We start from the raw sequence: 16,128 nt of genomic DNA, 5'->3' as shown, positions 1-16,128 counted from the left end.
CTCTTTGGAATTTTCTCTGCACTTTCTCTGCCATTTTTTTGTGACTTGCTCACTAACTTCTGGCTATTGTCTCTAATTCAGCAGTCTACGTCACCCCGGCTGAAGACTCCGGCCATTTGCAGTGAGAGCACGTGCACGGTGCTCGCAGGCAGGCAGGGCGGTTAGTGACAGACAGGTAGCCTACGCCAGCCAAGAATGAAGTGATTGGTCGTGTTTATTGAGAGCCCTTTTTTTCTTTCAGACAATTACTTATTGATGGCTATTGGGACGTGAAGAGGATTTCAACAAATAAGATGAAAAGAGTTTCAGAAACAAACCACCAACCCTACCTTTAAGTGAACACGTACATTTAAGTGGAATTCAAGACTAGAAGTTAAAGGAGATACCAAACAAAAAAAGAGTCTCATCATCAGCAGCATCATCGTCATTGTTTCGTTGTCCCTGATCACAGGATGAAGGCTCTGAACAAGCTTTTCTGTGCGATATATTATCAAAATAAAGCAGTATTCAACTGTGTGTGTCTGTGTGTGGAGCAGGCATATAACTGTGTGTGTGTGTTTTGTGAATATGGCAAGACAATTGTGCGATACATGTGCCCCTTCCTACTGTGTATTTATCAGCTTTTGTGCATATGCTCATGTGCCTGCACTTCTGTTTGTGTGTGGGTGTGTGTTGTGTCTATGGTTGCTGGCCAGCCATGGCTGCAGCGAACTCACCCGTACAAAGCTGGCAGGGAACCATCCTTCCTCCTCATCAATCTGGCCCCACCACCAGTCCTTGTTGGAGGCATCCAGCACCTTGATGACGTCACCGGCCTTAAACGCCAACTCCCGGTCCGCCATGGTCACATGGTCCCATACCGCCTCAGCATTGACGATTGAACCTCCACTTATCAACTGGAGAGATTGGAGGGAGAGAAAAGGCCATACCTTATGTTTTATTCTCGTTACATGGAGCCGCTGCTGTGGACGCACCACCACTTAAGCAGACAAACATAACTGCAAACACTGACCAATAAATATGGACCCACATGATCTCAAACAGAGTCTAAATCAAATTTGAAACTGATTGTAATACAGCACTCAGCCTCATTTTGGCCCCAATTTGTGTGAATCCTTGTTGTTAAACCCACTCAGATTACTAATGGATGCAAACACACACCCTCAAAGCCAGGGCCCACTGGCAGCTTAGGGATCGCAAATAGAACAACACAATAGCTCACACAGACCACAGTACAAGGCAGCAAAATACGACAACACAAAAAAGGCAGAGCCATTAGTGCAGAAACAACACAGCGTTCAGAAGCACAGCACCAGTCTCCACACAGGGATGGTAATTGGCCCATTATGACATTAGAATAATTACACGTGTTAATGTAATATAAATGCTGAGGAGCAAACAAATGTGAAGGGATAATCTCCCTTCCTTCATGCTGTCACCAGGGCTTGTTATTTTATCTGCAGCACAGTCTTAGACAAAACATGGAAGGATGACTCATCATAACGTTTCTATTGATTTTAACATCATGAATAAATAATGTGGAAATCATGCGACACTGGGAAGAAATGTTTAAATTGTGCAACTGTGTGCATGTACATGGAGTATTATTTACTTGGTGTGCAAGGCCTGTCAGGTGATCAGTATTCTTTACGGGGGTTCAGGAGGCTAAAGGTTGTTCTCATTAAAGGACACAAGACGGTGGACAATGTTCCCGACAGCGACCTGAGTTTGACATCATCCATCTGCCAAACAGCACCACTATCCATCACGCTGAGGACTTAGCTGAGACGTACACACGCGTACACACACGCACGCACTGCACGTGCAGCCACACTTTTTTTTTTTTTACTTTGTATGCAGTAAACCTGTGTATGTATCTGTGGCACAGCTCCAACTCTTTGTTCCAATTGTTCTCTCCAAAGTAGTGTTCATCAGCATTCTCCGGTCCAGAGCTAACCATGCATCCAGTCCCTGGGGCTGTGGGCAGAGCAGCCAGTGCTAACCAAGCCTGACAGGAGCTGCTTGGGCTCTAGGTAAGGAGTTATCAAAGGCCGGGGGACAGCTTTGTCACATGTACGGACATGAAATGAGTTCTTCACTTGTATTAAGACTTCTGCATATTAATATTGAGCTAGAGTTATTGTTTTTTACATGTGACTGGTGAGGTTTTCCCTCACTGATTTTAAGACTGCGTTGCCTGTTATAAAACAAAATCCCTAGATGAGAAAACCTTTTTAAAATGCACACCATCACTCCAGCACAAAAATGCTATTCCATCTTTCCTGCTGATGCAGTGTATTTGCAAAAATGTTCATGGGAAACAGCAGATTGTGCGTGTGTGTGTGTGTGTGTGTGTTTGTTGGTATTCATCCGAAACCCCCCATGAGGATCTAAGCTCTTAGACTCAGCAGCTACGTTGCCCCCTTCAACCTGTACACAAGCATACCTCCCTGATGGCTTATTGAGACAGCTACAGGGGATATAAGCCAATCAGGGCAGAGGAGTGAACGCAGGGAGGGACGTCCATGCCTGGAAGGGAAAGAACAGCCGTAGTCATGGCGACAGATGCTTCGCTGGTATTGACAAGAAGATGGGATGAGGCAAAGGCACTTCAGGAGGCACTAGAATATTTCCAGATTTAGGTGCGAGTGTCTCTGCGTGCCACAGAGTGACCACAGAATAAATGCAATATCCCTTATTAGCATGACAAATTTCCACATTGGTATAAAATGCAGCTGTGTTTCCCTCTGCAGGCAGGTTTTAGATCAACGATGTCTCTGAGTAGGTTGACTCAATTGGGCATCACAAAAGGCCAGAGCTGGGGGTAACAATGGCTCCAGCCCATCTCTCAAAACTCTCCAACTACAGGAAGAGAGGAGGATCACTGCAAAACATGTGCCACGCTGCCATGGAAACAGGACCAATGAACAGTGCTCAAAAAGATAAAAAAAATGATATTTGATTCAGGGAAAGGAATTTGGGTTATTGCACAACTGGATAGGACAATGCAGCACTAACTAGTTAAAGCAGCAGTTCTGCTTGACCGTCACCATCTGACATCAGGACCTCTGTCTGAAACAGCACACATAGAACAGATGAGTCTTGGCACACGGCCCGACACCCCCCTCCATCCACCCACCGCCACCACACCATTTTCAGCCCCATTCACTCCAAGCACAATCTCTCCAGTCCCCATCAATCACCTGTAATATGGCCAACAGACAGAAAGAGTGACGGAGAGAGAAGGAGAGCGAGAGAGAGAGAGAGAGAGAGAGGTCCATTCACAGCCAATGTTCCTCCTCGCTCAGTCCTCTCCTTCCCCTCATCCCTCCATCTCCCTAATGAGATCAGCACTGCCCTCTCCAATACATTGCATCCCTTTTCCCTCTACATGTCTGAATAAATTAAAAGCCTTACATAATCAATCTCCCCAATTCCTGCCTGAGCACTGGCTCATACCTACTTTGATCATACAGTGAAGACACACAGACACGCACATGCAGAAGAAGTGTTGCCACACACAACGCTCATTATTACCTGTGTGTCCACCAGATGTAATGACCTATGTCATCGTTATGGTTACACGGCTGCTACAACATCAGAGATCAGAGGGTCTTTCAACCGCAAAACCTGTATTTGGGTCAATGCAAATGAATGCAGAGGAATCTATCCCCACACATGGACACATATGACGATGCTTTCTGTTTCATGCTCCATCCAGCACATGGTGACGGACAAGGAAATATTTAAGAACGAAAATCTGATTCACTGGCTTATATCGTCTTTGCAGCACAACACATCAGCATTCACTGCACTGGCAGCTCCACTGCATTCCAGCATCCCGGTCTATCTCTAGCACAGCTGCACCAAAGCACCTACAGCATCACTGAGCAAGCACACACGCCTTTCACCAGCCTTACCATGTTTGTGGCATGGAACTGTTCGGAGAGTGTATGCATGGAGAAGTCCGGCTCACACGATCATGATAATTAAATCCCCCCTTGTTTGGAAGTGGTCGTGGTGACGATCCTCCGTGAGGTTCTGTTGAGTAACAAGGAGCTGTATTCCAGAAAGAGGCTTCTCTTTGCGACGCACTGAGCGAGTCTCGCGGTCCGTCCTCCCCGTGTCTGCCAACCCTGTTATGTAATACACTTATACCCTGAGTCTGGGAGCCAATCAAAGATGCTCTGCCTAAAACCGGTGAGAAATACGCACACATCCTCACACACACATGCACACACACTGTTGTCTCGCTCGCACACACACCAACCGCACATTGAAACTTCTGACTGCACAGCATTTAACAGAACTCTATTAGGCACCTGCCCTGGAGGGAATACAAATATGTGAACACCTGGGACATGTGCAGGACTCTGATTCAAGGAGCAACTACAGATAACACCCATCCAAGACTATCTCAACATGCTCACATGCTCACATAGATCCCTTGGGCTGTGTTGTGACTGCCAGCCAAATAAACCATAACCTTCTACAGCACATAATGTTGTGATGCTATGTGCAGCCCTGTGGGGGGTCCCTGCAAGGAGGGCCCTTTATGCCTTGTACCCTGGTGATGAAAACACCGGCCCACATGCTGTGGCATGTGATGGAGGTATCTAAGTTCGTAATACGTGGCTGCCAAACAGTTCTTTTTTACACCTACAGTACAACATTTACCACTTAACTAGGAACACACACATAAAAAACACTGCACTTAGCCGGAGCGTGAGAGAGCACATACAGTATCTTCACATATCCTAGCCAGCCTGCCATAACTATAAGTAGGACTGTCATGGACAGCTCTGGGATAGGCTTTTAGAATATCTATTTCTGATATTCATTCAACATTCATGACACCTGCCTCCAATCCTTTATTAGATTATGCCACTGCATGTGGAAGAAAAGGAATTTTTTATCTCCATCTGACGAGCCCTTTCCCTTGGAGCACTTTTCATCTGTAAGAAACATGCACGTATACTGATGCCATTTTCTTTCTATTAGTCACTATTTAGCAAGCAGGTGTAACAATGTGTGGGCTTCAGAGACAGATGTCACGCTGAAATGGGAGAAATGTGGTTATTATGGGCTGTGAAATGGGAGCTGAGTTTAGCTGCATCTAAAATGGGGGAAACCTGGAGTGATGGAGGCCCTCCTTTTATTAGGCCCAGACCTGCATTGCTATTGGTTACTGTTCATATGAGATTACAACAATGCTCCAGAGTCTGTGATCTGCAGAACAAGCCTCTCACCTCCCCGCTACAAATATCACATTGTACTTCAGCAGGGAGATCAGTGCTCGGCTATCAGCTGCCATATTGTAGATGTGGCTACAGTGGGACACAATGGAAAAAACAAGTCCTGACGCAGCAGTAGGCTGTGGTTAAAAACACACACCATCAGTTTCTGAATTATTATAGAATGAAATTAATCCATGCGCATAACCCACAATATACAACATGGAGGAGAGAGGGAGATCGACTTGGGGGAGTGTGGGGGCAGGCATACGTATATGCAGGGGGGATATGAATTTCCAGTCACCACAGCAAAGGTATAAGAGCATCACAGATCTGTATCCGCACAACTGCACGAGCACCACCAGACAACACTCTAGCTACACCACACACGGTGAGAGGACACAAGACATAACGGAGGATTGGGGAGGAGGTGGGAGGGGAGGAGGGGGGGGGGGGGGGGGGGTAACAGAAATACATTATGTTGTACCAACGTCATTCATTTCAACGCGTAGCCGTGATGGAGCGCCGGGTGTCCCCGCTCTCGACCAACGCGCGCTGCCTTGCTCTCTTCTGCCTCCGTGCGCGAGTGCGCTGCTGCGCTGCGTACCGGGGCCCAAGCGCCGATCCATTTAACGAGTACCGAGGATGAACATCAACAGCACGTTCACAAGCACCAGAACCGCGATCACCGTGAACACCGCGCAAGTCTGGACGTCCAAGGCCATGGCGCAGCGCTGCAGGCCGATGTGCGCGGAGATGTGCGCTCCCGGGTGACGGGCGGTACTCAGCTTCCCCCCGGTCTAGACACGGAGCCTCAAAGCGACCAAGAAATCCACCATTACAGGCGAGAAAGGGAGGAAAAAAGGAAAAACACCCGATGCCCCGCTGCCTCTTCACGCTACGCGATGTAATTCAAAAAGGCACGGGAAGAGATGCATCATCCTCACCATCATCATCGTCATCAGGCTGCACCGCAATGTCTCCCCGCTCGTCAACACCTGCCGGTGCTTCGCCTCTTCCCCCTTAAACCGACCGACTCTCGGCCAATAGATTCTCAAAGCAAACAAGAGGGAGGCTGTGCGCAGGCTGGTCGCAGCTGCCGAGCTGCCTTCCGGTGAGTGGGGGACCAGGGAGATGGGCTGAGAGGCTGAGAGGCGGTGCTCTATTAATACTGATCAGCGCTCCGCAGCAACACCACACCGGCAGCAGCCATCACCTACAGTCGGGGGAGGGGCACCGCCGGCCCCCCTCTCTCACATCGACCCACAGAGGCCAGCACCATAACCTCATTCATCTCCCACCCCGTCTAAAAATATCACAGGGCCCTGCTGATTTATTATTTATCATTAACAGGCTGTGATGAAGGGGAATAAATGTCCGAGTAATGGATGCACGCTCCTCAAAGGGATGACCGTCTCACAATATCACTGGCATGGTGTGTCTGCGCATGGCCGCCCATCAATCACACCCAGATGATCCGATCTTCCGCCACATTTACACAAACGTCACTGGTGCTCGCAATCACTTCGAGCGGTCACTAGGAGTTTAATTTCCATAAACAGGATCGCGAATGTTTCATGAAAACAGTTTGAATCTCTGTTTCAGTGGTTTGATTCTGAATGGATGGATTCCCTGAACTTTTTTATTTATTACACCCTAAATAAATAAAAATAACGTATATGGAGATAATCATGCCTGTTTCAGTTGATAATCAGTCTCCAACAATAATTTAACCTGCCTACTTTGATCATTACACTTCCCTCACAAATACTATTCATTATAATTTATATAGCCTACAGAACTTTGCCAACTATAACAAAACTATAATTCTCTTAAAAGTGCATGGCAACAATTCAGAAACAGGCACTGATAAATAAAAATAAATAATCAAAAGTAACTTAAAAAAGAATAAAATAAAATAAGTTTTAATAAAACCAGTTCTAGAAAAAAATCAGTTAGTGTATCACAACAGCAGGATTAGGAAAATGTGATTGTATTTGGGGCAGTAGAGGGAAAGGAGAGGAAATATTAAGTAGGCCACTAAATATTAAATCACTGTCTATTTATTGTGTAGTTTAAAGTCCACAGGATTCAGGGTAAAGTTGCATTATAAAATATTAAAGTTTTTGCTCAATACACAATATGATTGGGGCTTGCAAAATGTCAATTTGATAAAAAGAATCAATGCAATCAAAGCAGTTACAAGGTCAAGGTGCTGTATCGTGACTCAATCCCAAGGACAGGTCAAGTTCCAAAAATGCTTTATTCTACAATTTCATAATGCAACTTGACATTGTATTTGTTTTGACCCTCTTCCTCTATGTTAACACCCAAGTCTTTCAAACTCCCTACCGACAGTTTGTAACACATGGTTTGTGTGTAAGTGTGTCACCTTTTCCACTGAGGACTTCATCTGGGTTATTTATCAGAAAGAAAAAAACTCCTCCAGAGCTGCAAAAGATTTACAGCTGTGTGTTTACAGGCAGAGTAGAAGAAACTTGAAAACTGATCTTAATGTGTAAACTTATCAACACTCCCCTTTACTGCGGGATTTATATTGTATTATTTACTAAAAACTGAGGTAACCCTGCTAACCAAAGCCCCCTTTTTACTTTTCAAACAACCCACTAATACCTGGCCTTTGTCTGCAATGGGAATGGATTCGATTGGCACTAATGGAAACATGACACCTGCGTGGCAAGACAATGAGAAGAGAGAGCTCCTCCATTGTCAGTACGTTTGTGACGTCAAACATGACGCGACAGGGGGAGAAAACTGAAAGGAAAACTCCACTGGCAATGGGAAAGGAGCCAATTGCCCTTTTTTAGCTGGTTTAAACAACCTGCGTATATCCGCTAATTTGGGTGTAAAAGAGGTTTAACAAACAACAAACAGAGAAATGCAGATGAAAACATAACCTCCTTGGCGGAGGTAATAAAGGTACAGTAGGGATAACAACATGGATGCACTCTTGTCGCAGTGGAAAGTGATGTTGCAGGTTGTTGCGAACTGTCGGGTCAATTAGAAAGAGCAGAGGCTGCAGTCACATCGAAATCATGATGATAACAACAGATTTTAACGGCCATCCAGTATCACGGCAGAAATAAAAGTATGAAGACGTCAGTAGAAACTTCTAATCCGCTCCTGCAGCTGTACGTCCAGATGCTCAATGTGTTCCAAACCGTCACATTTCCAACTAATTATGGCTAAATAAACAGGTTTTAGTTGCTGTTGGCGCGATTAGTTCTTTGTGCTTAGGGCCGAAACATAAAACAGGTGAAGTTGCAGGTTGATATCTTTCGGCAAACTGGATCATAGTGAGCATATGGATGGATATTGACAAAGTGGGCGCTTCAGGGGTGTTCTGACAAGTTTCTCTCAATGTTCAAACACTTCACTATGACACTGCTGTTGGAAAGAGGCAGGATGTGATGATTGAGAACATCGTTTTCTGTGCGGTATTCCTTTAAGGCTCAGTGTTGTGAGGGAGTTGCGAGTGATAGGATAAGATGACCCCGGTTCCCATCTGATGCACGTGTTTGCCACTGGCATGCACATCACCATTTTGGCCTTCATGTGCACAGTGATACTTATGGTAAACATAGTATTATGCATGACTGCATCCCAGGCCCGCAGCACTTGCCCTGGTGTCTGCGTCTCCTGTTGTTGGCACATTATGAAAAGAGCACAACATCGTAACAAATCAATACATGCAAGAGAATTAGTTCAGTTCCGTCCCCACAATCGCAAACCAGCCAGCACCTGACCACGACACACACACAGACACACACAGACACACACACACCCTCTCCAAACCACAATGTCTTCACATTCAGCTGAGAGCTTTGGGGTGGATTAAAAGGCCTCAGAATAAGTTTAAAAGAAAAACACAGAAGCAATGCACTATATCAGTATTTTTAAAGCCATAAATAATTTCCTGGGCACTTTCTGTACATACATGCTGATAAAAGGAGTGGCTTGAAAGCCCGGCTTTCAGTGAGTTGCAGAGCGCTGTATGAGGTATCACAGCTGAGATACGACAACCGTCCTCAAACAAGACCCCCTCGCCGTCGACCCCCCCTCCCCCCACCCCTTCTGTGCCAGTGTGTCTGCATGTGTGTGTGAAAGGCAGAGTGAGCAGATTACATAAGCCGGCCCTACCTCTGTGGGCTCCCTCTCCAATCTCCCTGACATTTAGACAACAAAGGTCACATCTGAAAGTCTAAATCTGCACAGACACCAATGCTAATATACTCATGCATATACAGCAGAGATGCAGGAAAACTGGGAGAATATCCCCAACCAGCAGAGGATCACATGTTAAATAAGACTGAACATAGTCTTGCTGTATGTGACTGATGTGAACAACAAGCACGGATGCAGCTACTCAGGAAAGTTAGTGTTGTGAGCGAATCATACTTTTATAACTGGGATTTTTACTAATGTAAAACCATTTCTATACTATGGAAGCCCATATGTGCACTTTGTTTAAAAAAAAAAGAAAATGCCGTGGAGAACAAATCTCTCAGTTATGATCTACCAACTTATTTTCACAATATTACCATCAGAAATGGGCCTCCATACCAGACGTGGGCGGATCAATCCTACGGGATAGATACTTCTATACTCAAAAGCTACTCATTTGGTATTGATTCCTTTTTAATAATATCAATATAATATCAAGTAAAAAACAACACTGCCAAAATGACCGGGAAAGCCAATGAGACACGAGAACCAAGCGAATGCGCACTGCGCAGCCGCTAGCACCACACGCTTCACTTCTGCATTGTGAGTGTTGTCCACTCGAGTCTCAAAGTGAGCAGCGGAACGTGAATGGCAGGGAGGACACACAGTGTGGTGCTACTTTTCATCTGTCGTACAAATACAGCAAGATGCCCTGTTTGTGACAAGAAAGTGCCACACAACTGCAACACAAGTAACCTCTTCAAACATAGAAAGACAACACACCCTTTGTTGTTTACTAAACATTGTTGTCAGGAAACTTTGGCTGTGAATGGCCTGTGAAAAATTAAGAAATCTTAAAAGAAAAATAATTTACATTTTTATGTATGAATCTTAATTTAATTAATTGGCTGCAGACATTATATCTTTTTTCTACTTATTTGCACTTTTTTTGCATTTTTAGTTAATGTTTAAGTTTAATTGCTTTTGCAATATATTTGTCATTAATGGCTGGTATGTGTCATGTGATTTGCCTTTAAGTGTAATAAACTTTACCAACTTACCAATTTAAGAAAGTATCGGTATCTGTAAAATTCTAACAGAAAAAGTCTCTGTATCGTATCGAACTTATAAAGGCTGGTATCGTTGATCTCTACTCTATACTATGCAAAAAAAAAAGGATAACACCTCACAGGGTCATGAAATCCAATCTAACATCCAGCATCACCGCCTCACAGTTGTACGCCTCCTCCAACCAGTCCTGGTACAGTTTACACCAATGTCTGTCCACACTCATGTTATATTATTAAGTGAATTAAATGAATAACACAATTTCCCCCTGGGATCAATAAAGTATTTCTGATTCTGATTCTGAATTTGATAAAAGGTAATACATGTATTTTGAATTATTGATCTTTGGCCAAAAATGTGAGGTCACAGTGACCTTGACATTTGACCTTTGACCACCAAATTCTTATCAATTGATCCTTGAGCCAGATTGTGTGACACATTTCAAGAATTTCCCTCAGGGTATTCTGGAGATAATGCATTTCTGTCACAAGCCTGCAACATGCAGATTAGGGTCAACAGGATTAAATGGTGGTCTTAACTTTGTAGTTGTGTCCTCTCCATATCACCAGGGTCTTTTATAATGTCTATCACTGCAGCCACAGTAAAACTGACTAACCAAATTGACAGTCAATCTCATGATCGCATTGTTGACCCTGAACTCTTCCCACAGAAGCAGCTGTCCACTTTCCACTTGATAGGGACATTGTTTCCCGGTGAGAGAACTACCCCAGTGCACATCAGATAGCCCGCTCCAATTAAGCCAAAGGCAGAAGATCATCTGCAAATAGCAGAGGTCGATCTAATGTCATCCAACAGGACTCACTCCAAACCTCCTGTGATCTGCAATAGCCTGTCAATGATATTACAATCAAAGATGTGAGCACAAAGCTGCTCCGCAACACATTTCTTGAACAAGGTTGAGGTAAGGCCAAAAGGTCAACTGTAATTACCCTAAAATGAATCCCAATTTATGCCTCAGGGCGATACTCATAACAGTTGGCAGTATCTTACAGGGTGAACGAAGGAAGCTATGCTACTTAAGGTGGCGGTCTTCCACTTCTACTGGTATAATCCATAATAACCACACTGACAACGTTATGAGGAGCCGTGTTTGCACCTCTAAGCTTCATAAAATATCCCAGAGCCTCCATGTTTTAAAAATTTACCTTAATTTCAAACCCAGTCAGAAGTGTATAATAAAATTCTGCTATTTTTTAAAAATTGTGTATAAACAATGTATACTGCTGGACATCCATGCATTATACAGTACAACCAGACTGTGTAGAAGTACCATATAATGAGTTGGTTGACTTCAGCATCTGCTTTGGAAGAACGCTGACCATACTCCTTCATGTTAATTACTGGAGCTCTGAGGTCAGTCCCAACTCTCCTGGCAATTAGCCAACGAGCTACGTCTTCCCCTTGAATAAACCCACAAAATTCACTGGTAGCAAATGAACTGTTTGTGGTCAGTAGGTATTTGGCTAATGGGAGGCAAAACCCACCACACCCATTTCCCCTCTAGTCTGCTGCTTTTCTTTTGTTCCCCTCCCATCTCCACGACAACCACACTGACTTCCTGCTTCCTCCCAGGCCCTCCAGCCACAAATTGCCCTAAAAATAAAGTTTCTGGACTTTTCCTGAAAACAGTGTTGTCGCCATTGTTCTGACATCAGCTGTTTATCCGCTCAACTCAGTGTGAAGACGAGTCAGTGGGTCAGAGCATAGAGGAATTTAAGAAATAGGTTAAGATAGATGAGATCGCAGAGGGAGGTCGTGCCAAGTAGGCTGGAGAAATGAGGGTTAAAGACATCACCAGATATATCCCAACATTCCTAGACCCAATGGCTTCAGGAGAAATACTCCTTGTCGTTCATGAAACTGCCATGGGACCAGTAAAAATGAATTATTGTTTCACAATAACCCAGTGCAAAGACAGTGTGTTCTAGAGACTGTGTTATTTATGTCAGCCTGTAGTCAGGCATTATAACACCATGCAACTTGAGTAGGGAAACTTAAAGGGGACATTGTATGCCCATTTTACCACAAGTTGATATGGTTCCTTGGGGTCTTAATGAAATGTCTGTAACATACTTTGGTCAAAATACCACAAGGATCATATAAAACAGCACCCTTTTTACCCTGTATAAAACAGCCCTCCACAGAGTGACCTGTTTTGAGTGCCTGTTCCTTTAAATGCTAGTGAGCCAGCTCCACCCTCCCCCCTCTCCCCCCATGATTTTAAACGATATAAATTACATATTTTATATGATATAAATTATCAAATATGCATCCCATACTTTGTATTCCCCTTCTGTTGTCCTGGAGTTAAAATTTTCCCAATCACATAATTAAATTTCCCCCTCTGCCCATCCACTACAAGCACACAAGCAGATAGACAGAGAGAGAAAGAGAGGGGTGGGGGGGGGGGGCTATGAAGACCATCATTTACCCCCGAACCCCGACATTCAACGGGTACAACAACAAGCGGAGAAAGCAGAATCGCGGGCTGACCAGTGCGGAGAAATGCGTGTCCCGTGTGAACAGCCAGGCGGCTGCGCACTTGAGAACGGCGCTGCGCAGCGCTTCCGCATCCGGTGTAAACCCGGCGTAACGAGTGTGGGGGGGCGGGGGGGATGAGGTGGCGGGTGGGCCAAGGCCATGTAGGGAGACTTCCAGTGTATTGTTATGACACAATACACAGGAAGCTCATTCCAGTCACTCAAGCATGACGTTTCTGACTTAGAGGAACCATAACAAAACGCGCGAGTGTTTTTTTTCCAGAGTTTTTGGGTTGGTAGACATGCCAGATACCCACATTAATGTGTAGAAGCACTAACAAAGTGGAATTTTCATGATATGTCCCCTTTAAAACAGAGTCTCTGGCTAATCTTAGGCTAATCTAAAATACACTCACCTGTTTTCAACACTTCTGTGAAGGAAACTTGGCCATTACTCTGCTACTTAGAGAAATATATTTATTGTGGAAGGGGAAAGTATTACATTTTTTTTTTAAAAAAGATGATGAGTGCAATGTCCTTAAAATGTGCCATTACATTAGCATCTCATATTTTATTATGTTTATATATATATATATAATTTATATATATATATATATATTTATATATATTTATATGGATGGTATAGTAGAGCAGTGGTTAGCACTGTTGTTTGAATAGAAGGGTTTGCATATTCTCCCGTGTCGGCATAGGTTTTCTGACAACTTTCTCTCACAGTCCAAAAATATGCAGATTGAGGTTAGGTTAATTTGGACACTCTAACTTAGTACAGTGAATGGTCGTTTGTCTCTGTATGTTGGCCTCGTGATACTCTGGCGACCCGTGGGTGTATCCCGCCTCTCGCCAGATGACCCTCAATGGATAAGCGGTATAGATAATGGCTGGATGAATTTAATAACATCATGCTATGGTTATACTTTTACTTCATTGTGCGTCTAGATTACTAATTCATCACATTTAATGTTATTTTGGCATGAATGAATGAATGAACGAATTCATTTCTATTTTTTGACAAAGAATGGGATCCCTTGTAAACATGTTGAATTCTTTGTATATCCATTATTATTAATAATAATAAAAATAATAATAATAACTTTATTTGTATAGCGCTTTTCAATACAAACAACAAAGTGCTTTACAGCAGACAAATTAAAACAATACAGCTTAAAAACATGAGCTGAAGCATGTAGTTAAAATAAATAATGTACAGGTAAAACAATAAACATCATGTGACAACAGCCTTTTTGAAGTCACCTCCTTGATTAATCTAAAGATAGGAACTTACATGACATAATAATCCTTAACAAAAATTATATGAAAATGAAACCCCTTAAGGTCTAAACTCTTAAAGCTAGGGTTGGTAATCCTAGAAAAGCTAGCAAGTGCAAACTTTGAAAAAATGCAATCGATACATCCCACCCCCTCCCACCTGCCCTCTCGTCAAAGATACGCCCCCAAAACATCGAAGCAACACAAGCTAGCTTACTTCTAGCTATCGTCTCCGCTGCAGAGGTATATGTCTCTTCGTCTTCTGAAGACAGTGAGAGAATAGGCAGGGCGAACGTAGGGAGTTGGTTACACAGGTACACCAGCATTCCAAATGAAATGATTGAGTTGTGTTTATTACAGGGCCACAGACACTGGCTTTTTTTCACATTTTTTCTTTTGGACAACTCTATTTATGGATCGCTATCGGGACGTCAAGAGAGTTTCAACAAAAAAGATAAAAAGTGTTTCAGATATGTTTCTCTCTACCTTTAGGTGAAGGTGTGGTAAAATTTCTGTAAAATTGTCCCTGTAGTGAGAAAACGGTATCACTGCTGAACGGCAGAGACACTGACACTGTAACAAGCTCCCCACAGACAACTCTGTATTTTTCAAAACTGAAACAAAACTGAAGCATTAAGACTGTAGTGTCTGAAAACACAGTCTGTTATTTATTCATGCTTCCGTTCAGCATCCGTGCCAGTGTGTACTTAAATAAAGCCCACAGATTGGTCATTTGAGAGCTCAGCCGTGAGCTGAAGGCTAACAAACTAATGACCTGTGCTGGGCTTGGTTGGTTGCCTCAGCCAGTGAGGCTTTACTGTACTTCTACTGGGCTGGTTGTGAGCGTGCTGAGCGTTCTCACAAGTGTCACCGTTCATCAGAGCACTGTCCGCCACCTGCGGCCCAAACCACTGGGAGGTAAGGGCAGCAGTGCTTCCCCACCCTCCCTGTGATCTCTGGCTGCTACATTTACATGCAATGCCTGTTAGAATCCTTGTTCTGCATTTGCCTCTTTTGGGATTTTTTATCGCAACATTTGCGGTGAGATTCGTCACATTGTCTGAGAGACTGCAGTCGGCCACGACGAGCACACTCACCCACTCTAATCATGCCAACAATATGCAATAGATGTGAAACTCACTGTAAAAGAAGGGCATGGGTGCAGAGCTCCACAGCTCCACCTGTCCTCTCTGCGAGCGAACATGATTTTACATTCTCACTGCTTCCCCCCCCACGAGAGTTCAAAAGCAGAGCAGAGGATTGAAATGCAAAACTCTGCAGTAAAATGATATTCGGGCGCAGTCTTGTTTGGCATTCTGTGTTTCTAAGCACTTTACTTCTTGTTGATAGGTCAATTCCTCCCCATCAAAGACTTCACAGACTCCACCTGATATACCGCCGGCCAGTAAAACATTCACTAACAAGCCTGTCATCCAAAATATATGATGCGCACTGGCATGGATGCACCTAAAAAGGTGCATACTCCTATACTCACACGCACAAACACACACAACAGGCCGCAGGAAGCAGGTGTTTCACATGCCTGGAGGGAGGGATGGATGGATGGAGTTGAGTGGAGAGGGGAGACGAGGTGAGGGTGCAAAGGAAGACCAGCAGGAGAGAAAACAGGATCTGAGGAGAGGAGAAAGCAGCGATGGAAGTGATGGAGGGAGGGAGGATGAGCTCTGAGGTCAGGAAGAAAGGGAGGCGGATGGAGAGGGGGGGAACAAGGAAGAAGTGCAAGGAGCGAGGCGGTTGCATAATACGTGTATGGAGGGTTTTCTCTCTGACGCCACATGTGGCGCAGCAGCGAGCCAGGGAGGTCAGAGGCAGAAAGTTAAGCTAAATAATGT

General features: G+C 44.2%; 1 protein-coding gene across 12 annotated transcripts in view; it reads right to left on the bottom strand.

Annotated features, from left to right (window-relative positions):
• LOC117769645 (rho guanine nucleotide exchange factor 9) overlaps positions 1-16,128 on the bottom strand; it is a 46,438-nt gene that overhangs the window by 18,206 nt on the left and 12,104 nt on the right. For 6 of the 12 annotated variants that reach the window (XM_034598693.1, XM_034598692.1, XM_034598699.1 and 3 more), the window contains one exon: positions 717-896. In XM_034598693.1, coding sequence (XP_034454584.1) covers positions 717-896 — 180 coding nt within the window. Of the gene's footprint in view, positions 1-716; positions 897-3,920; positions 4,373-5,721; positions 6,432-16,128 lie in introns of those variants that run through there. The other 6 variants (XM_034598704.1, XM_034598705.1, XM_034598700.1 and 3 more) reach the window with 5 other exon arrangements.

The sequence above is a fragment of the Hippoglossus hippoglossus genome, chromosome 10 (assembly GCF_009819705.1).
Source record: "Hippoglossus hippoglossus isolate fHipHip1 chromosome 10, fHipHip1.pri, whole genome shotgun sequence".
NCBI classification, from domain to species: Eukaryota; Metazoa; Chordata; class Actinopteri; order Pleuronectiformes; family Pleuronectidae; genus Hippoglossus; species Hippoglossus hippoglossus.
The sequence above is the reverse complement of the archived record's forward strand: the minus strand, read 5'-3'. Positions and strand labels throughout refer to the sequence as shown.